This window comes from Podarcis erhardii (genome assembly GCF_964252035.2).
Source record: "Podarcis erhardii genome assembly, chromosome: 5".
Taxonomy (NCBI): domain Eukaryota; kingdom Metazoa; phylum Chordata; class Lepidosauria; order Squamata; family Lacertidae; genus Podarcis; species Podarcis erhardii.
The window spans coordinates 54129770-54150935 of record NC_138509.1 but is presented as its reverse complement, the minus strand read 5'-3'; the positions used below and the strand labels follow the sequence as shown (position 1 = coordinate 54150935).

General features: G+C 39.7%; 1 protein-coding gene across 8 annotated transcripts in view; it reads right to left on the bottom strand.

The window, feature by feature from the left end:
* The window catches only part of SORCS1 (sortilin related VPS10 domain containing receptor 1), a 426493-nt gene that overhangs the window by 224374 nt on the left and 180953 nt on the right, over positions 1-21166 (bottom strand). For all 8 annotated transcript variants that reach the window (XM_081863380.1, XM_081863382.1, XM_081863381.1 and 5 more), the window contains exon 3: positions 15983-16082. In XM_081863380.1, the coding sequence (XP_081719506.1) occupies positions 15983-16082 (100 nt within the window). The remainder of the gene's footprint in view (positions 1-15982; positions 16083-21166) is intronic.

The following is a 21166-nucleotide window of genomic DNA, read 5'->3' as shown; positions in this document are numbered from 1 at the left end:
GGCCATGAGACCAAAAGGAAAGGGAGAAAAATCCTTTCCGACCCTGTCAACAGTGATCTGAATAGCTCTAATTTGAGGGAGGGTGGGAAGCTCATGGGGCAAGTGTAGAAATGAAGTTTCTTCACCACAAGAATGAGTTTCAAAGCTTTGCTGCAGAACAATCTTAAATATGAGTTACTTTGTATTTTGCAACATTTATATTAATAACACATTGTAAACAAGAAATGGGGTTCAGCCCTTTATGTGGTTCAATAAACTTTCCTCTCTCTGGTCCGAGACGGAGATCCTAAGTTTATTCATCATTGGAGCTTCTGTTTCTGGCAATAAGTCATCAGGGAGCTTGACACATTGAAATGGCAAAATGCCAGCCTTCTCCAATGCTTTTGCCATGGTGGACCTTCTTGCCGAAGGGAAACACAGCATTTTAAACACAATTAAATGCTAACACCTTCCTCCTGAGAGATTTCATGGAGTGGCTTCATCCTGCATGAGCATGACAAGGAGGCACAACTCTGTCTGGACTATGCACCGCCAGGCACAATCACACCCTGAGCACAGCTTCCAAATTCTCCCTGCGGCCATTTACAAAAGGGTACTATGCAGAGGGAAAACCACCACCACAACCATGAACTGGGAACTTGCAGTGCTGCTATATTATTCAATTCCACCTTACAGATTATCAGTTTTCATAGTGTCAATTTTCACTTAGGTGGGGGTAAAGGTCAGGGACCGCCGTCAACAACCTGTAGCTTGACATCAGTCTGAGAAGCTGAACAATTTCTCCACTGCGCTTTCAACTCCCTGGATTGGGGCCCACAGCTATGGCAAGTCAGTGGATTGTAGTAAAGAGTTTTTTATGATATTTTGGGAAGAATTCATCAAAGGATGATGAGACACATTTATCTTTTTGAAGGTTTTGCATTTCAATCAACTAACAGCCTTCTGACTGCTTAGAATTTCAAAGCAGCTATCCTATGGAGGGATGCCATTTGGGGGTTGGGGGGGAGAGGGAAATCACCTAAAGAGAATTATTTGCTCATTATTCTGGTGATGAATCTGTTTCAGTTTGTTTTTGTTTTTTTGTTTTTGTTTTTTAAAAGCATTTATTCATAAGGTGTCTTTGTACCTACTCCTGGCAAATATCCTTAAACTATAAGAAATGTTTTTTCATCTCAGGATGCCAGTCGCATTATAACTCTTACAAAGCAATAATGCACCAAATTATATACTGCAGCGTGATCCCTATTCATATAATTCTTACAAGAATCTATACATAGTGCTTTATGATGGCTGTAATTTAGATATATCACATAATATAATATCTTTTATAGTATGTACCTAGTTGTTGGGTTTTTTTTTTAAAAAAAGGATCAGCACATGAACTGACTATTTAGTAATAATAAATATTTTCTATTTATACTTCTTCTATCCACTAGCTGCTGCTGCTGCTTTCTCCACAGCACCATTTAAAAAATGTTCCAACACTATGTGAGTGGTACATTTTTAAATGGCAGTGCTATGAGGAAGGTGAAGAAAGCAATGGCATGGTAAAGAGTTGCTTTCTCAGAACCATCTTGCTAATGTGTTTCGCGATGCAGCACAAGATTGCAGATGCAACAAAGAACATCCCAAAATTGCATGAGAAAATGTAGCCCAAAATGGTTGTCATGTCCCTTTTCCCCAGGTATGATATGATGGTGTCGCAGTATTCATTTCATGCTGCGGAGAGAATAGAGACCACAGAATGTATGTTTGCCAGACCCATGCATGGCATCACATTTAGTTCTACATTTATATAGGGAGACATGGCTTCTGAAATATATGGAGCCTATGCTGTGAAAAGCTTTCCAGGTCACCTTGAATTACAGCTGGAAAGTGACAGCAGAGCAATTCAATTGCCACAACATGGGTTGAATAGGTTCTTCTTTCCACCGCTAACAATATGGGCTGTAGCATTCTGCATTGTGTGAAGTCTGATATCAATTCTAGCTCCACCCTAAGCTTCAATGCCTAGACCTTCTGTGGGAACCTGTTTAGAGTATATCTTTGAAGGTCACAGGAACAGAAGAAAGACAGAGAAAGGTTGTTTCTAGTGCTTTAGAAAAGAATTTTTGGTGCAGGAAATTGAAAGACTTGAGAAAAATGGAAGGAGTGGATTAAATAGATGCCGTATGATTTATCCACTTTCAGCAAGACCAATTCCACAAATGAGGCAGCAGCTAGGCACCCATTATCTCTTACTCAGGAGGTCATGGATGTAAATGTGACTTCCTAGTGGATAATAGGTATGGAGAGATCAAGGGAGATGCTCGCTCAGATGTTAATAAAAGGAAGGAGGGAGGAGATGACTATGGGTGCAAATCAACACATTTTCCCCATGACATGCCAATTTATCTGTGACACAGAATGAACATAAAGCAATATATAAATTAATCAGTAAAGTATTCTGATAGTACTTTAGGGATTCATCTTATTATTCTTTTTTCTTTCTTTTTTCTACATTGGTTCTAAGACCAAAATACAAATACTGATTTTTTCTGTCAGTTATAAGTGTGTATAAGAGTATAATATGCTTCATTTCAAAATATCCATAAACTGATTAGAAGGCTTTTGCAAATATTCTGAAGGGGAAAACTGCAATTTATAGTTTTCCTTTTCATAATTGGTATGATGTGCATTTATTTTGTACTTGGATATTAGACCTTGAGTACTAAATGTGTTGTAAGAAACAAACTCTTAATGGATGGTCTACTTTGACTTAGCAATGTACAAAATATTAGGAAAGTAGCACCTTTTCAGGCAGAAAGGTAATCAACTTAGTGATCACTCTGTCATATTGATTCAATAATTATATTAGCATCCTGATGAAAGGAAATGTCATTATTAGCACACATAACACACATTTTAATTGCAATCAGTAGTTAACCCTTGGGTTAATTAATAGTGGGTCTCATGATCAAGAAGGCGGTTATTCTATGTGCTGTAGAGGCAAATGATGGGCAAATGGGAAGGTAGTGGCCAACAGGGGTGGCCAACTCTCAAGAGACTGTGATCTACTTTCAAAATTAAAAACTGGCAGGGTTCAGCTCAAAGTTGTTGAGGAGCTTTTTTTAGGGAGGAGGAAAGCCCCATTTTTGGGGGGGGTTAAAAAACTTTGGGTGGAGGGGGGTTCCTTTTTTGGGAGGGTTAAAGGCAAGGGACAAAGGGATAAAGTCACTCACAAAAAGATCGCTATGGATCAAAACAGCAGCACAAAGCTCCATCTTCCCTTGCAGAGATCATACAACAATGGAGGGCAGGCCGAGGGGGCATGGCAGGAGTCAGTTTTAGTGACATTAAGGAAAGGGAGCCAGAGATCAACCGTGATCTACCAAAACCTTGTGGGGATCTACCAGTAGATCGTGATCAACTTGTTGGACAACCCTGATCTAGGAGGAGAAAACTGATCCTAAACCTCTGCTGCCTTGCGGCTATATTCATTCATGAGAAAGACTTCATGAGTAAACCTCAAGGAGAAATCCATACCTGCTGCCTTGTGAGACATCTTCAGGAGAAGAAAAAGACAAGGAGTAATCCCTACATAAACCCAGAATGGAGTCTTTTAGATGGTTGGATGGCACCTTGTACACCTTCCAGCAACTCCTGCAGCCAAGCTGGTACCACATGTATTGCTCTGCTTTCCTTTGGACCACATCAGTGAGGCCAAGGGATGAAGGTCTTGTCATCTGGTCAGTCTAATTAATTAGTTGCTGGGTTCTGCCATCGCCACCTAAAGTACATTCCCTAAGGTGTTGGTGTGTAAGGAATAGTATGTGATTTTGACTTCTTCCAGTTGTAAAGAAGGCTTCCATGTTTCCTGCCTACTTTACAATACCTGTGGTGAGTCAGGGGTTCTTTTCCCACATGAAAGGAAAGCAAAAGTTACTTTTGCATTGAATTTCTAAAATCAAAGCATGCAAATACAGAGATAATTTTAAAACCCTCATTTTTCCCCATGTAAACCAAGCTGGCTCTGCTAGATTCTTGTGATAGAAGGCCTTCGCTGATTCCTGGAGGATGCATTTAACTTGTAGCCTTTTGCTTAGATCTTCCCAGAAAAAGAGAACTATGTTGATATTTTCATTTCCCTCTGGGGAAATCCTAATCTTCATATAGAAACCTCTCCCCCATTTCACTCCTCCTGCTGCTACTCTCCATCTCCTTGAAGAACGGAATCTCGTCTAACACAGTTTGGGAAATGCATTGAGCAATGAAGAACAGTTTCCTATTCCTGGGGAGTTGGATAAGAAAAATGATGATAGTTTTTTTTTTTTTTTAAAAAAAAAGTAAAGTGTAGAGTCTGAATCTCACTAACTTGAAGGCTTTTTTGTGCTATTCTATCCCAGAATAGAGTGTTCCAACCAATTTATTCAGTATTTGAACAAATATGTTAACACTTCTGTTGCATTTTTGTGATGAGGTTTTTGAAATACTCCTATGTGAAACAATGTGTGGTAGTACTTAAATCCTGGGAGGGCATATTAATCCAGAAGTCAAAATGTGAGTGCAAAATCTGAGGCACAAAGTGCCAGATATTCCTTCTTTATTGTGATGTACCAACTATGAGCTGTGGAACACCTCAGAAACCTGAAATGGGTGTACAACTTCATTGCTGGTAAACCCAAACTAGAAAAGCAACACATTGCTGGCATTATATTGTGACACTCAATATAAAACTCAAAACCCCTAGTAAGCAATACAGTGGTACTTCTGGTTGCAGATGGGATCTGTTCCAGAGCTTTGGTTGGATCCTGAGGTTTACGCAACTGGAGGGACCGCTTCTGTGCATGTGCACACGGCGAAACCCAGAAAAATACTTCTGGGTTTGCCGCGTTTGCATCCTGAAGTATATGCATATCCAGAGGTACCACTGTTCTTTTATTACTGACCAGGTGGTGTTGGCGGTGAAAGCATTCCTTCAGCACAGTGGTTGAATGCTTAAAATGCTGTGATGAGCTCACTGGAAGAACAAATGAACCAAACAGTATCCTCTAGCTTCTTAGCAGATTAGTGGGTTGCACTGGGGTTTCAGCCAAACACCAATTAAAATCTAATGTTTTGAAGAGAATGTCTTGCCCAATGAATACATACCAAAAACAGGATCTTTGGAAATGATCCTTATCTTGTACATTTAGCTATGGAGATGTTTGATATTATCTACAGCTTACTTTGAATTTGATATGTTTGAAAACTCTACATGGGTGACAATAATAAATTACGGTAAATCTTGCCATTTTTTGTAATTTTAGGTACTTCCTGCATTCAAAAGGTTAATTTTTTGTTTCTTAAAACAGAACAAAACTCTCTGTTATGAAACATGCATTTCAAATGGAAGTGACAATATATTATAAGCTTTCATATTTCAAGTATGCACATTTTGCAGCTGGCATTTGGATTTCAGCAGTTCAAATTTATGTCTGTTCAAATATCAAAGCCTACTCAAAAGGCATGTCTGACAAATGAAGATCAGACAAGACAAATAAAACAAAAGTCACGAATGTGATCAAAATCAAAACAAGGGAGAATTTAAAGGGACGTGCATCATGCATTTGAGGCATTCAGTATGGTGGGCAGAGCTGTCTTTCCCATAGGGCTTAGTGGTGCGTTGCTCCAGGGCGCCGGCCTCTTAGGGGCACCCCAGAGAGTGGGCGAGCTGCGCAGCTTTGACGGCGGCTTCCCCTTTCCCTGCATGCCTGCAAGCTGCAACCCATCACCCATATGGCTGGCGGGCATGCAGCTTGCCTCCCAAGCCTCTGCGGGGATTGCTCTCCTGCAGCGGCATGGGGGAGAGTCCCCCCCCCCCATGGCTGGCAGTGCGCAGCTCCCCCCCCCCATCTGTGGTAATTTGGGAGCACTGGGCAGATATTTGCACCCTGGTGCCACATCTGCTAAAGACGGCCCTGATGGTGGGCAATTATATTCTTGTGTGCCAACCCAATCTCTGAGCAGTGAAAGATTCCAGGGGTTCCAGGCACTTACCCAGGGCTTGTGTTTCCTTTAGGAATGGGGCACAGTGGAAATCGTGGTGTCTTTATGAGATATGGCCTATTTACACAAATACACTACCTGAGCCTGTGATGAAGGGGTTCACAGCATCAACACCCCAACAGGGTCTTGTTTTACCCATAGCCACAGCCTTAGATTCAAACAGAAATCAAGCATTCTTCTCAAACATTGCTTTGATTCTCTCTCTCTCTCTCTCTCTCTCTCTCTCTCTCTCTCTCTGCTTTACTTATAGTTCACATCACTGCAACTCTACTCGCAACTCTGGCTTTGTTTGTTGAGGGAGGGCCCCCCCACCCATTTGCCACTAATGGCTCATCGGTCAGGGTATCACCTCACCAGGAGGCTAGCCGGGCTATTCCAGGAAACAGAAACTTTGATTAAATTCTAAAACTAGAATTCTAGATCCAGGAATTAAAGGGTTCTGGCTTCCATCTTAATATTATAACAATATTATTGTGCCTCAATCAGAAGGACTAAGTGAGCCAGGCCTTTTAGGGGCCCTGCGACAATGGATCAAAAGAATACTGATCTTCAAAGGAAATTACAATTAAGCTTTCTTAGTTCAATGTTATCCCATGAGAGTGCGCACACAAGAAACCTCCACATACGAAGTTTTCTGTGAGTTAGTGTGTAGGGTGTTCAAAAACATATTAGGAGATAATTTGGGGGGGGGGGAGGATATGTCCAGGGACCTCCACAGGGTTTAACCTGGCATTGAAAGGGCACCAGTTCCAGGGCCTTAAAAAAATTACAGGCACACGAGCCTGTGAAAATACCATTTGAACAGTTCTGGGATATTTTAATTATTGAATCAGTGAGACAAGGAAAGCAGGTATTGCAAAGCTAGCAACAGATTCTACCCTCCAATTATCAACAAATGCCAGCTGTGGAATAATTGGGACATCATAGTGTAAAGTAGAGAAAGTGAAGGAAAATAAGCCATATCACCATGCACACTCAGAAAATTATTTCCTCTGTCTCCCCGCACTTATTTGTGCTGACAGGCAATTTTTTTTGTTTGTAATTAAAAATCTTCATCAAACACTACATCAGCTCCCCTCCAAATTAATTTACATTTTGTCCTCAATATTGCATTTTCAAAAATAAAAGGGGGTGGGTGGGTGGGTGGAATAGTTATTCCTGGCAAAGGTCCAAGATTCCAATTATAGCTTCCTCTATGGAGGAAAGTGAAATAGATTTTAATTGGGGCCTAAGAGTAAAGGTCAGTTTGCTGGGAACAATGGGTGTCTTTGGTAGTAATTGACTGAATCATCCTGTAGGAATTTGTAAATGTCAGTAACATTCTTAAAATGAGAGGAAAGGGAAAGGCCTCATACCAAGGAATGACAGCAGAGATTCAGCAGCAGGGGAAAATATTGCTGTGGTTATTTAAACAACACCTTAACTAGGGATAATTTGAAAAAGCTGTGCAATGTGAAACAAGACTGAGCACATTTAACCAATAAGAATCATAAAATAGATATAAGATGCTAAATATTTGGAATTTTGATCTCACATGTCCCTGGTCCCAAACCTCATGCCCAAGGCCATACGAGCAAATAGGTCATTCGTGGTAGCTCTGTTCAGATCAGCAGCAAAGAAGATAACACTATTTTCATTTGTTACCTTAGATTTACATGGGGTTTTCTTCTTAATATTCATGCTACACCAGTAAAACTCATCCTGACATTCCCTCAGAGGAGAACAACAGCTGTTCCATGCTCTATTTATGGTGCTCTTTCATCATGAAGATTTGATCACTTATTATGTCCTTCAACAGATGATACTGAAAAATTAGCAGAATGAAGCAGTAGCTATGAAATGGAAGAAATTGGTCACTGCAGACTGCAGGTGGGGAAATGTCATGTAATGAAAACTATCTGTAAGTAGAAGACAGTACACTAGGAGGGAAGTACTAGACTAGCCCTCTCTCTGCTGTGCTACCTTTAGAGAGAGAGGTATCAGTTCAGTCCTAGAAAAAAATGTTTTGTGCATATAAGTGTTCTTGAGAAGTTCTGTTTATCAGGAGAAACCAGGGATTGAACTTGGGTATGCAAACTTTACTGTACTACTGAATTAAGAACTTTCTTATAGAATGCTAGAGCTAATCTAAAGAATCTCAATAGAGCCAAGAAAGGAGTCAGACAAACGATTTGATACAGGCAGGAAACTTTTGTGAAAATAAAGATGATAAAAATATAGCTCAACTATAGAAAAAAACCCCAACCCTGATGGTATTCTATACTGTACATAGAATTTAAAAAGTTCAATATTCAACAATGCCACTGACTTTCAATTAGATATCTCTGTCTTAATTGCTATAGAAATTAGATCATGTTTCTTGGATTGTGGTTGTTGTTGTTGTGGGGGTAGGGAGAAAAAGTGAAGGCATAAACTGTCTTTGGTACAATTTGATGAAACTCTCCTTGCTTTATCGACTGCATTTGTTTCTGGAACAGCATCCAAGGTTATAAGTCTCAGCCAATGCAGAGAGTATCAACCAGTCAAAGAATATTGCTTCAACGGTTTAAGCTATGCAATGTCATCAATCATAAAATAAAATATATTGAAGTCTTAATACTGCACTCATATTTATAAATATTTTCAACTTTAGGGATCCAGCAGCATCAATAAAACACCCAGGCAGCTTTGTTAAAACCAAAGGAAAAAAAGATACTTAATATGAAAAAAGAAAAACAGGAGTAGAAATCTGGTACATAAATTTGATGTCTCCCAGTTATATAGGTTGAAGCAGTCTTTTTGGACTTACTATAGAAGAAACAATATTCAGATCTCTACATTAAAAGAATGGATGGATTTATTTATTTATTTATTTATTTATTTTAAAAAGTATGTCTATAAGTCAGTAATAAAAACCAGACACCTCATCTGGCTTTTGAAGTATTATTACATTACATTCTTACATTATCAGTAGCTCTTGGAGAAACTACCCCAAACTTCCCCAGAAGTAAGTTTCTTCTCCTCCTCCTCCCATCCACTCTTTTACCTTTTGTAAGACTTTCTGTGTTTACAGTACACAAGTATGTTTGTGTAGATATTTTTTTTAATGAAACTTCGGGGGGGGGGATCTCATTGGTCTCAAAACTAAGCTATATGTGCATATTAGGGTCAATCTTAGTAACTTCTTTTCTTTCAGGTGAATCAGCAGAGATAGCCACGGCTGGAGAGGGAATTTCAGATGAAGCAAATTTGACCTAGAAGACTACAACATTTTCTTTGAGAGGTACATCATAATTTAAACCTTTGTTTTGAGGATTTCCCTCCATACTGTGTTGAAAACTCAGAGCACAAAACAGCTAATCTTATACATCTTTATACCATAATTGCATTGTCTGCAAAGCATTTGCTAGACCACTGTAGAATCAGGCTTTATGACCTGTCTGTGTAACCTTCTCAGCTATCACAATCAGCCGTCTTGTTTTCGTGCTTCCACTACCATATCAATCATGTTTCATACAGTCTCATTTTCTCTGTCTATTAGTAAAAGAAGTCCTTCACCAGCATTAAACCCACAAACCCACTGTAGGAGCTGATGACTTTCAATTTGATCTTTTCCCCTTAGAATGAAGAAGAACCAAAGCTATATCTGAGCTCAACACCAAGGACTAGACTTTAATCTGAGGGTTCAACAACATATCCTTGCACCTATCACCTAGGGTGAGTAAACTGTCATTAATTGGACACACAAGTTTAGCTCAGTGCTAAATCAAAGCAAAATGTGCAGTTGTGCTTTGCTTCTCTCCATCTCCTATTTTTGAAAGTTAGGTAGCTTTACAGAAGGATAAATATTCTATTTGTTTCTGTTGCTTTGAAATCAAGCAACACCTTTCCTACTAAACTCTGTAACCCATAGCCCCTTGTCTTGGAAACACACAGAGTAATACTAGACATATTAATCATCCCTTCTGTGCATAAAAAGGAAAATATTGAAGGATTAAGGCATCTGCAACCCATTCATTTTGCACATTCTGCAGCACAGCAATTAAAAATGAAAGGTTTAGAAGATATAAAAGCAAAATTTAATGCAGGAGTGCAGGACAAGAGAAAACAAAACCCAGGCCCACAGGAAATAATCAATATCTGATGAGAAGACATTGTGCTATTAATAGTATGAAAGTGCTGGCAGATATTATCAACTGGAGTTTTATTAATTAACTGGAGATGCAAAGATACAATGGTGTTGAAATGTACAAAGAACAAATGTACTGGTTCCTTGGAAAGAACACAGTGTGCAATTTATGAGGACACAGCATCTAAATTAGCCAGCAGCTCAGTGATTCCAGAAAAAATATTTCCCCCAACCAACCATAAGTCTCTTTTTTTTTTTGCTTGCATTTTCATATCAGTCAGGATTTTTACTCATCCCATGTAGTTTTAAAAATCAAATACTTGGAGACCTTTGACGTTAAAGCCCATATAGAATAATAAAAAGTGTTTCATATAAAAATAAAAATAAAAATCAAGAAGTCTTTTTTGAGAACATTCTGTGTAATCCTATATGTGCCTTTTCAGAAGGAAGGTTCACTATATCAAGTGATGTATTACTACTAGTAACTTTTCTTCTTTCTTTTTCGATTGCAGCCTCAGTTACTTTAAAACGGGGTGGTAAATCCCAAGTCTAGAGTCAAAAGCCACCCCAAATGGCCTGTTGGACTCTTCCTTGACCACACCTGCATCCCTTGGCTATGTTCATAGCAACCCTGCTCTACACACTCCTCAAGTATATTTGCTTGGCTGGAATGTGCCCTTGAAATATGACAATGCCTCTAACAATTGGATGGATGTTTCCCTATGTTTTTATTGGATTGTGGCCCCTGGATGGCTGCCCATGAGAGAAAGTGGCCATTGGTCTGAAAAAGCTTCCCCACAATTCCTCTAAAACACATATAGAAAAAAACTCAGCTACATTTCCCTTCAAATTTCAAACTCCTTCCATGTGCTAACTATACGTTTTCTCCTCTCTCTTTGCAACAGTCCATTAGAAGAAGACCGGACCAGATAAGAAATGTATTGGACATTTGGGATTCTGGATACTTGTTGACAAATAACCAGGCAGGCAGAAATTTTTTTGGCAGAACTAAGGTTTCCCTCTCCCCTCCCCCATTCTCCACTGTCATAAATCACAGGGCCAGGTGGCACCGTATTTCAACAAGATGAGAGTTATTTGTCTGTAAACATGTTTTCTGTGGCTTTTATATCTCCAAGGTTTATACCCCTCAGTATTATTAGATTATTGTTTTCTATTATTATAGATTGATCCAAAAGAAGATGTTGTAATTTACCCAAATAAAACCCCAATAGTGACTGATCAGCAGCTTAAATGGTAAATAATGTTTTCTTCTTTATGTCTCATAAAACCCTCCGGGAACTACAGATTCATTTATTGCCTGGAATATCTTGTTTAAAAAAACACAACCTGTGCTTATTTGGGGGGTGGAGGGAGAGAAAGAGAGAGATGAAAGGTGGAATATAAAAACATTAAAGAGAAAACTGGCATTCACAGGCCACAGCAGGCACTTTTCAAAATATGTCAATGTGCATTTATATGCAACATATTACTTGGGGAATGCTGGTCAAATAAATATTAGAATCACAGTGTCGGAATACTGTAATACTGACAAGAGATCTGACAGTTTTGTCATCCAGCTGTTACATTAAAACAAGGTGTGGTATATTAAAGTACCCACAACAAATTAGCATAAACCAAACAAATTACAAAATTCAGGTGAAAATCAGTTTAGGCCTGTGGCTTTCAATAAGACTACTACTCTAATAAATAAGGTCTATTAATTTTTGTTGGACTCTAACAAGAAACTATACTTAGTTTTGAGCTGTAGTTAATGTACCTTGCATTCAGAGACACATTTACAAGAGGGCAACTGTTGCAGTTTGAAGTGGCAAGAAATTTGAGGTGGCAACAAGTGCCAGTTTGATCTACTATGAATACACCTCTGACTGGGGGGGGGGGTTCCCTTTCCACACAACTGGGAGTTGGGGGGTGAGGTTTCTACGGCTCAGTACCATGCAAGCTGGGATGGCTCCTAGCATTTTCCTGGCTTAATCCCACTGCTGCATCAGAGCTGCTTAGATTCCCCTGGGTGCTCTTTGATGCCCACCTCAGATTCAGAGCATGGCAATGATGGCTGGGTGTGCCAATCCCTTTGGGATCTGTTTGGCCAAGAGCTTCAGTCACAATTGCCTCTTTTTTGTGATGATTCCCATGTGTCATGGCACTGTCAGACAAGGAATGTCCAAAGTGGGGAATCAATTTGCATCTGGGCATAAACCTGCCTCCTCCATTTCCTGCTTGACAGCTGCTTAAGGGCCATGTGGAGCCATCTCCCACTCCCAGAGCTGGTGAGTCAGGGATAGGACAATCTCTTGGATATACTCCAGGCATGCGTGCTCATTCCAGATGCCCACATAGAGCTGTTTGCACTGTCTCGCCCCTCTCCCCTCCAATTGTAAGCACCTTAAGAAACTGTGTCAGAGGTTTGCGCCCAATCCCAGCTCACTTGCAATCCAGCAACTCGTTCACAAGTTTTTCCTCTGCCAGCAAGCAGGCACTGGTCGTGAGCAGAGGCTGGATGATATGTGTAAGGCTTTCACTCTGCAATTAACAAGAGAAGTGAGACCCTGGCAGGGGATCGTCCCAAGAAGCCCCTGGATATGTTCCGCGGACCCCCAGCGGTCCCCAGATCCCTAATTTGGAACCACTGACTTAAAGACACAAGGAAGAACTATTCATTCAACACTAGAATCCATTCCACTGGAGCAATCAAAACAAAACATCAGTACTTTTTGCAATCTGTACCTGCTTCCTAAAGTTGATTATTTAAAAATAAAATTTCTAACACTTCCTGTTCAAGTCATTCTTCTTTATTTAATTTATTGAATGATGTTGGTTCTAGTGTATTGTTTAGCTCTTAGGCTGTGTGACATTTCCATATAATTCATTCAAAGTTTTGAAATAAATTTAAAACTTTAAATTTATGCCAGTCAAAGAACAATAAATGCATATACAGACGTCAACCATTTTGCTTGGGGGTTCTGTTCCTGGCCCTTGTGTGTTTCTGTGGCGTGCATGTAAGTCTGTGCCACCTCATTATGCCCTATTATGCCACTGTTCCACCCCGCCCCACCCCTGCCCTGCCCCCATTCTTCCCTCTTCTAAGTATCTGTCTTTATTTCCCTCTTTTTGGGCCCCACTGGCTGCAGGATCTCTATGCCTGGGTCCATAATGAGTTTGCTATCAATAAACAGGTTGTACATGAGTGTAAATAATAAATAATGTTTTTGTGTGCCAGCCCAAAACATTTTGCTGCCTGAGGCAAAGGGAGAAATATATCCCTCTTCCACAGACTAGACTGGCAGGTGTATCTTACCTCAACAGTGACAATATGATAGTTTCCTCCATGGCACCTGAGCATACCTGGCTAGTTGGCATAACAGTTTACATAACAATCTTGTATATAATTTAGTTTGGGAATTATGGGGGTTGTTTGCCTCTTAGAGTCAACCTTGGCAGGCATATAATCCTATCAGGAGGTGTTAGAAAATAATGGCAGAGTGTGAATTCCTAGTAGTCTGGTCTGTAAAACGCAAAAGCATACTTTTTGATATTGGTTGGTTTGTGGATTGGGTTATGGGGGGGGCGGGGAGTAGTTTGGGGGTATATGAGCTACTTGTGGAGGTGAAGGATCTGAGGTTCTTGGAAGATCAATCTTGGTGCAGGAGAAAGGAGAGTGGCCTGACATAAGAAGTCTGACTGAAATAATTTTGCTAAAAGGAATTTTAGCTAGTAGAAACTGTTGAGATATTAATAGCTGGCTGCATTTATCCTCATTTATTTTCAATATCTTTTTGTCCTCTTGGATTGTTTGTGTGCATGTAACTATTAATATATTGAAACCTTTTCAAGATTAACCCCCTCCCCCTTTTATAAAGCTTTGTGGTCTCTTTTCTGTAGTTACCTACCCCATGCTTAAAAGCCAAACCCACACATGGACTAAAGATGTTCTTGAGGTGATCCAGTAACAAACCAAGGTGGAGGCAGCTAGGGGGAAAGGAGGTCTTTCAGCTGGTGGGGTTCACAGGAAGGGAAAGGCAAACTAGAGGGGCAAACCTTTGTTTGGACAAGTCTCCTTTCCTCACATGGGTTGGGGAGTCAAGACAGGCACACAACCTTTGTCCCCCAACAGCTGCTCCCAGCAAATGGTAAGGCTGACCCTGGAAGTGAAGCCTTTCCCAAATTATTTTCAGTGTTCTTAAAACTTCTTGTCTGTCCTAAGCAAGATAAACTGTTCATATGTACACGAGGAGAAAACAACAACAATAACTATCCCTCTTTTGTGAGCATTTCCCGTATTACAAATCCTTCATAAATTGTTGCTCAGTGGGGTGCTCGTATGATTAAAACCTTCCGGGCTTTGGGATGCATTTTCTCTGCAGGATTTTGTCAAATCCTTTTCAGCTCACTATTGGGAGTACTTAAAAGGCAAACAACTTTAAATACAATCTGGCCTCTATAGATGAGGCTCTAACATCTTAATGAGCCGTTTCCCTTTCCCAACAATGAGTTCACCCTAATTCAAGAAGAAACAAAATAACTTCAGGCTTCATACTATTTATCTTGTGCATTTTCAGTATGGGTGAATCAAACTTATTCCCAAATTTATTGTATTCAACACTGTTAAAGAATATGAGACATGTGAATCTGAATACAATAAGAATTTTGCATATCTGAAATATTGCAGGTTTTTGTTTTGTTTAGAAAGAACACATTTTTGGCAATGTTTCTAGATAACTTTTAATTGGTTAATAATGTGTCACATGCACAGGTCATAATAACACTGCAAAATTCCTTGCTTTCCAGGGATATATTTCATCAAGCATCTTGTAGCTCTTCATTCTCCTGCATCCAGCTACTTCTTAAATTTATTCAGTATGTAGTATACGGTTTGTGACTAGCCCTGGTTTTTTTTTAACATGTTTTAACCAAAATGTTTTAACCAAACAACCCCACAATATTGCAGTATAAAGTAAGCAAAGGATTAAAACACTTCAGTGGAGTCAAATGGGAAACATCAAAGGCTATATTGCAGAAAGTGAGGCTGGGGATTGGGCTAATGATGTCAAAAAGGACAGTTCAGGGGTTCCCTATGCAGCTCCTCATTGGCTGGATGTATAGAATCAATTCCCATCCTATAGTCTCACTAGGATGTTTCTCATGCCATTTCAGTAGAACACCAAGACGAAAGCTTCAGGCTGGAAGAAAGCATGGCCATGTCTACATCTTTTCCACTCATACACTAAATGTGTACGGAGCAGGATTGCAATGCTGCTTTCTTCCCCTGCCACCCACGTGCTCATCTGCATTTGCGCAAAGAGCTCTATGCAGGTGCAGACACACGTACATATGAATATTTCATATTTATGATCAGGGACCTGGCCATTTGCATGGTTCCCGAATGTGCATATGTTATACACCTGTAGGTCTCTGTTCTCACCTTCACTTGAATACATGGACATGTAATACAAGGAGATGGGAGTGGAGATAAGGGAAGAGATAACATTCTCCCTATCCATGCATTCACTGAATAATTAAAAAGGGCTATATATGAAAGATTGCCATTCGTCAAAAAGCAGCATGAGAACCAGGATGCAATGAACATTAAAAAGAAGGTACAAGAATAATTAAAAAGGGCTATATATGAAAGATTGCCATTCGTCAAAAAGCAGCATGAGAACCAGGATGCAATGAACATTAAAAAGAAGGTACAAGACCATCTAAATTGTAAACTACTTGTTTTTGTTTGTTTATTATTCAGGAACATTGGTAACACTATGTAAATATTAACTAACAATCAATGTAAATTTTCTGTCAGGGTTAAACCAATCATATGTTGCCACTTACCTTGCGCTTATTAGTTGGGCAGACATAGAGGTAGCTAAGAATGGTCTTCAGACCCACTTTGTCATTCAGTTTTTCATATGTTGTCCCATAATCTGTTGACCTGTAATTTAAGAAAACTTTAGTAAGCATAAACACCAAAGCAAAACTAAGATGTAAACTGTTTGGCTGGTTTCCAAGTTTAGACATGCAGCAAAATAGCTCTCTGGAGCTTTCTGAGTGATTCGTGTAGTATATAATGACACTTAATTATGTACACATGCCATCATGTGAGTGGTTAACATTTGCATTTAAATTGGATTAGGAAAAATTAAAATTGCATCCTCCCGATGCCATTCCAACATAAACGCCTACAATAAGAAATGTTAATCTAGTTCTAAGAGGTGGTGGTAATGTTTGTCGTAAATGCCAAGTGTCATGACAACAAGAGACTGAGTTACTTCTTTGCCAGATACCAATCTCAGCCTTAAGATCATGTTGAGATAGCATAGCGGATTTATTCCACTCAAGCCAAGTGCTACAATTCAAGATGTTTGCTCAGTAAAGAAAACGCTTGCTCATATTGGAAAAAGAAAATGATATCATGACAGCTTAGCAACTACTTCATTGTTCTATTTTTGCAGGTCATTTCACTGTCTATTCAGTGATGGTTCATAAGACTATGATTATTACAGAGTTGGCTAACCAAGACAATAGATATCTTGCTAAGTGCCAAATGACTGACATCCATGATTTGATTCATCTTGCTGTGTATATTTAAATATGAAGATGGAGTGTGGGTATCTGAATTAAAGCATGTTTTCCCCCCGACGGAAACCTGCATAGTTTAATACTGTATACCTTATAGGTGCCAATACGGAGGATTCTCCCTCAAAATGCACTGGGCATGTAGAATTATTAAAAGGCCTTGGTTTCGCCCTCCATAATACATTGGATTTGGGACTATTTACAGTATTTATATTCTGCCTATTTGGGGGCTACATAACCATTTTGATGCTGAAATTGTGTCCAAAGTTAAGAGATCCCTAATTAAAAACACCAATTTGCACACATTTGAGATAGAAATGTTTCCTGGGATGAGAACATGGCATCTAGACACCCCTGAATCCTATTACCACTTCTTTTTAGAAATTAAGCAGTGGGAGAAACTCACATATTGAAAGCGTCTAGACACAGATACTAGCTATCTGGCATACATCTGAGTGAACAGTGGCATACATTAAATTCAGAAATAATTGTCGGCAAAAAACCAGACATTTAGAAAAGTTCCAAGGTCATCAGATCAACTAAGAACCTGGTTCAGAATTGTGATTCGAGGATCCGTCCCCCACTTATGAATAATAAAGACATGTGGACACTGTATATTAGGTTAATGGGCTAGAAAAGGCCACAACTTTATTGATTACAGCATGTGAGAAGGTATTGGCTTAGGCATTGGACAAGAGCAAATTTGACTCCACCCACTCAGAGAGCGGTGAGTCTGACGAGGGGTTAACCACCAGTAGGGGGAGCCTGTTGATGCAAATACAACTATAAGCTCTCCCTTGATGTCACTGGAGCGGCTAGACCACGCCCCCACAGTGTCTCCCAATTGGGTGCCCAGCTGGGAGGCATGGCGCACCAGCGATGATGGCAGGGCAGAGGGCAGAACGCCCCCTGCGTGACGCGGGAATCGGCTCCCGCTCACAACCCCTCTCCTCCGGAAGGAGGAGAGGCTTTGTCAGCTATCCCTACCCCAATGAATTTTCAACGCAACAGTTTCAATATTTTTATCCTAAATACCTAAAAGGCACACACCTGCACACATTATGCTTTTAATAATAGCTAATAAAACTTGCTAATAATCACACGCTTGCACTCATACACACTGTGACTTGATTTCGGCTCAGAAATAAAATGGCAGACAATGCGTCCAGGCAAGAATTGGTGTTACGTGGGTGCCATGGTATGTTTTGGGTGCTATGCCTGCAAGCACCATGTTGGAGAATGCTGCTACACAGTTAATTGGACCATGAGGAATTTGATTCTGGCGAGGCACAGGATTGGGCTGTGGATCTTAATAGCAATAATTTTAAACCCTGCATTTTGCAGGTCTCCTCATTTTGTTCCTTAGGCTCATTTATGATTTTTGTGTTTATCATTGGCCTATTGAGGGACATAAAATCCATCTGTTTCATTTAAAACTGGTGTGCATAGAGCAAATTACAAATCTAATAATGAGAGAGGGATAAATTTAAACCACAAATTTAACATTTATACCTGTGATTCAACATTATTTCGGGAGTGTTTCCAAGGGGAAATAAAACAATGAGAATAATGACTTCCTGATCTTCCCATCCCTTATGGTTTATCTAACTATACCAGCACTAACCTTGCTCTCCACCCACCCAGCTCCTGCCTGATAAATTTAGCTCAAACCTTGTTATACATACCAGGAATAATTTTTATTTTGTACAATGTTTTTTCCCCTCCCAAAGATCTTGGCATTTAAATAACTTCATTATTATTCATTGACAGTTGCTCTCTCACACTCTCTCCTCCTTTTTTCTTCTGTCAGACATATGACATTTCTATTACGGTATTATAACAAAATAACTTGCACACTTTATTTAAAGTCACCAGATTCCATTAGTCCGCCCACTGTCAGGACAATATCTCAATTTGCTCCCCACAGTATTTCAGAATGATAATAGGCAATCTGCATCCACTGAATACATGAACCCTAAGGAAATTGTCACCTGTTTCTTAAGCATTGTACACAGGAATGTTTGAGGCTGCCGGCTGCAATGCAACATTTCACTATATTGCTTAATGGCATGTTTTTTTATTTCCCTGATCAGAAATGTGTGACTTGTTTCACTTGAGCTCTTGCACATTTGAAACTCTGTTCTTGCATTTCCCTGAAACCTCCCAAATAACAGGTGTCTAGTTCAAATGCAGAAAAATGTACTTGCATTAAGGATACATGGATGACACAGACAGAAAATGTCCATGGCTGCAGGATATTGTTGACTTCATGGATGCACCTGTGAACAGGTGTGATGTGCGAACTACCTGTACCACGGGGAGAGGGGGAGAGCAAATAATAGACATGACTGGAACGCCCAGATCTCATAAGCAATCATTCAGAATTATGAACGCAGAACTTGTGTGCATTCCGGGAATTCGTGAGCTCAGGACCTGGTTGTTAGCAGCTTGTTTTGACTGCCAGGTATCATTGGTAATGACTTGTGTGCATCAAGATTGGGAGCAGTGGTAGACCTTGGGGTCATCAATTTGAGCGGCTCCCCATAATTCTTGTGCTTCATTCTAAAGAATAGTTGTGGCGTTCCCTGCAGTGCCCCTGAAGCTCTGTGCCCAGTGTGACCAAAACAGTTGCACTCCCGTCAATTTGCCTCTGTTCTCTGCTCCCAACAATTGTCTTGTTCCCCTTTTGGACAGAAATATCTGGAAACAAGAAAGCAGCAACATCCAGTCAGTTTATCACCTGACACTCAGCAGGAGAGAAGAGTTAGTTGGCAAGACTTGCATTGGGGAAGATCAGGCTTCAGCCACAGGGCCCAAGAGATTAAGCAGAAGAATTGGTGTTCCATGAATAAAGAACTAAGCACATACATGTGCAACACTGACTTTTCACAGGCAGTGAAGCAGCTAAAAAAACAAGCTCTAGTGAGTTGCCTCTTGTGCATGAAAATTAACAAGCAGAGTCCCCATTTTTTTTATTTTTTATTTTTGTTTCCCAGATCTTTAAAATGTCTGCAGCAACTGGCATAGGTTTCATCATGATTTTTTTAATTTTTATCCTGAACAACTTTCATTCCAATATGAATGTATTTTAAATTCTCTCACCCTATTTTTTTATTGACCACCTTAAAAACAGGTATAGGAGGCGTTTGGGTAGACAGCTCAGTGTTGAAACACATAATGTTATTCTGAACATACATAGCAAGTTTCTGTCAGTCTTCAAGAAAGCTATTGCACTGTCTTGCCTTTTACATTCCACCCCCTTTGAAAATGTACTGGGAATCAAATTGTTTTTTGAAGTTAAAATGTAGCACTGTGCTGTAGATCAGTGGTAGCGCATTCCAGGTTCAATACCTAGCATCTCAGAGTAGGCTGGGAGAGATCATCAAACCCTAGATGAATGCAGACAATTCTGAGCTAGATGGACCAATAGTCTGACTCTGTAAAAGGCAGCTTCCTATGTTCCTAAATGTTTTTACCAGATTTTATTCTGATATATTTTCCCCTCACTGTGTTTTTGCAATACATATCAGTCATAAGAAATGATCATGCACAGCTAATTTTTTTTATACAACCCCCCTCCACAGAGAAACACCACATGTCTATTTAATTACATTTAACTTTTTAAGTCATTTCAGTTTTTAAACAAAGGTATTGTTCTCTAGTCTAATACCTTATCACCATTTAAAAAAAAAAAGGCAGACTGACAAACAAATAGAATGCCAAATGAACAAACTAAGGTGGCTGAGAGAGAGGAATTAAGTTATTCTCTCACTTAAAATAACGTACAAGTGAGAGAATAACTCTTGAGCAGCAGTCTCCAGCTTGGTGACAGCCAAGTTGGTGTAGTCTGAACTACAACATCCATTACACCTATATCTTAATGGGGTTGCTTAATGGGGCTGATGGGCATTGTAGTGTAATACATCTGGAAACTATCAGGTTGGGGAAGGATGCTCTAAAGCTATATTGCTTTTCTCGTGTTTGTGGTGGCTTTAATAGTTACACAGGTTTATATTCTAGGCCAAGGAGACAAACATAGTGACATCTCTAGCTATGATGCATGTCTAATTTTCCAAGGTCTTTTGCAGTCAGTAGTGTTTTGATCATTGACTGGCTTTTTCTACATTTATATCTTGGACATTTCCCTTTACATTCATTCAGATGCTATGTACCACCTGTCTTAACATATGGAGCATTCACTTCAAAGACAGGCTGGCTCAAAGACTTCAGAAAACTTCTTTTCAGAAAGTTCAAAAAGACCAGTTCAAGGGTGCTGTTCTGTTCCATGGCCTTACAACAGCTACAACCCTGGTAATTAGTATTGTAAAGAGAGACTGGATTATAGACCGTTTCCTCCCTGACCTCACCATGAAACCAGTTTTGGTTTCAAAAACTGAAACCAATATGAGGATGGATTATTGAATACTGTTCAGAATGTTA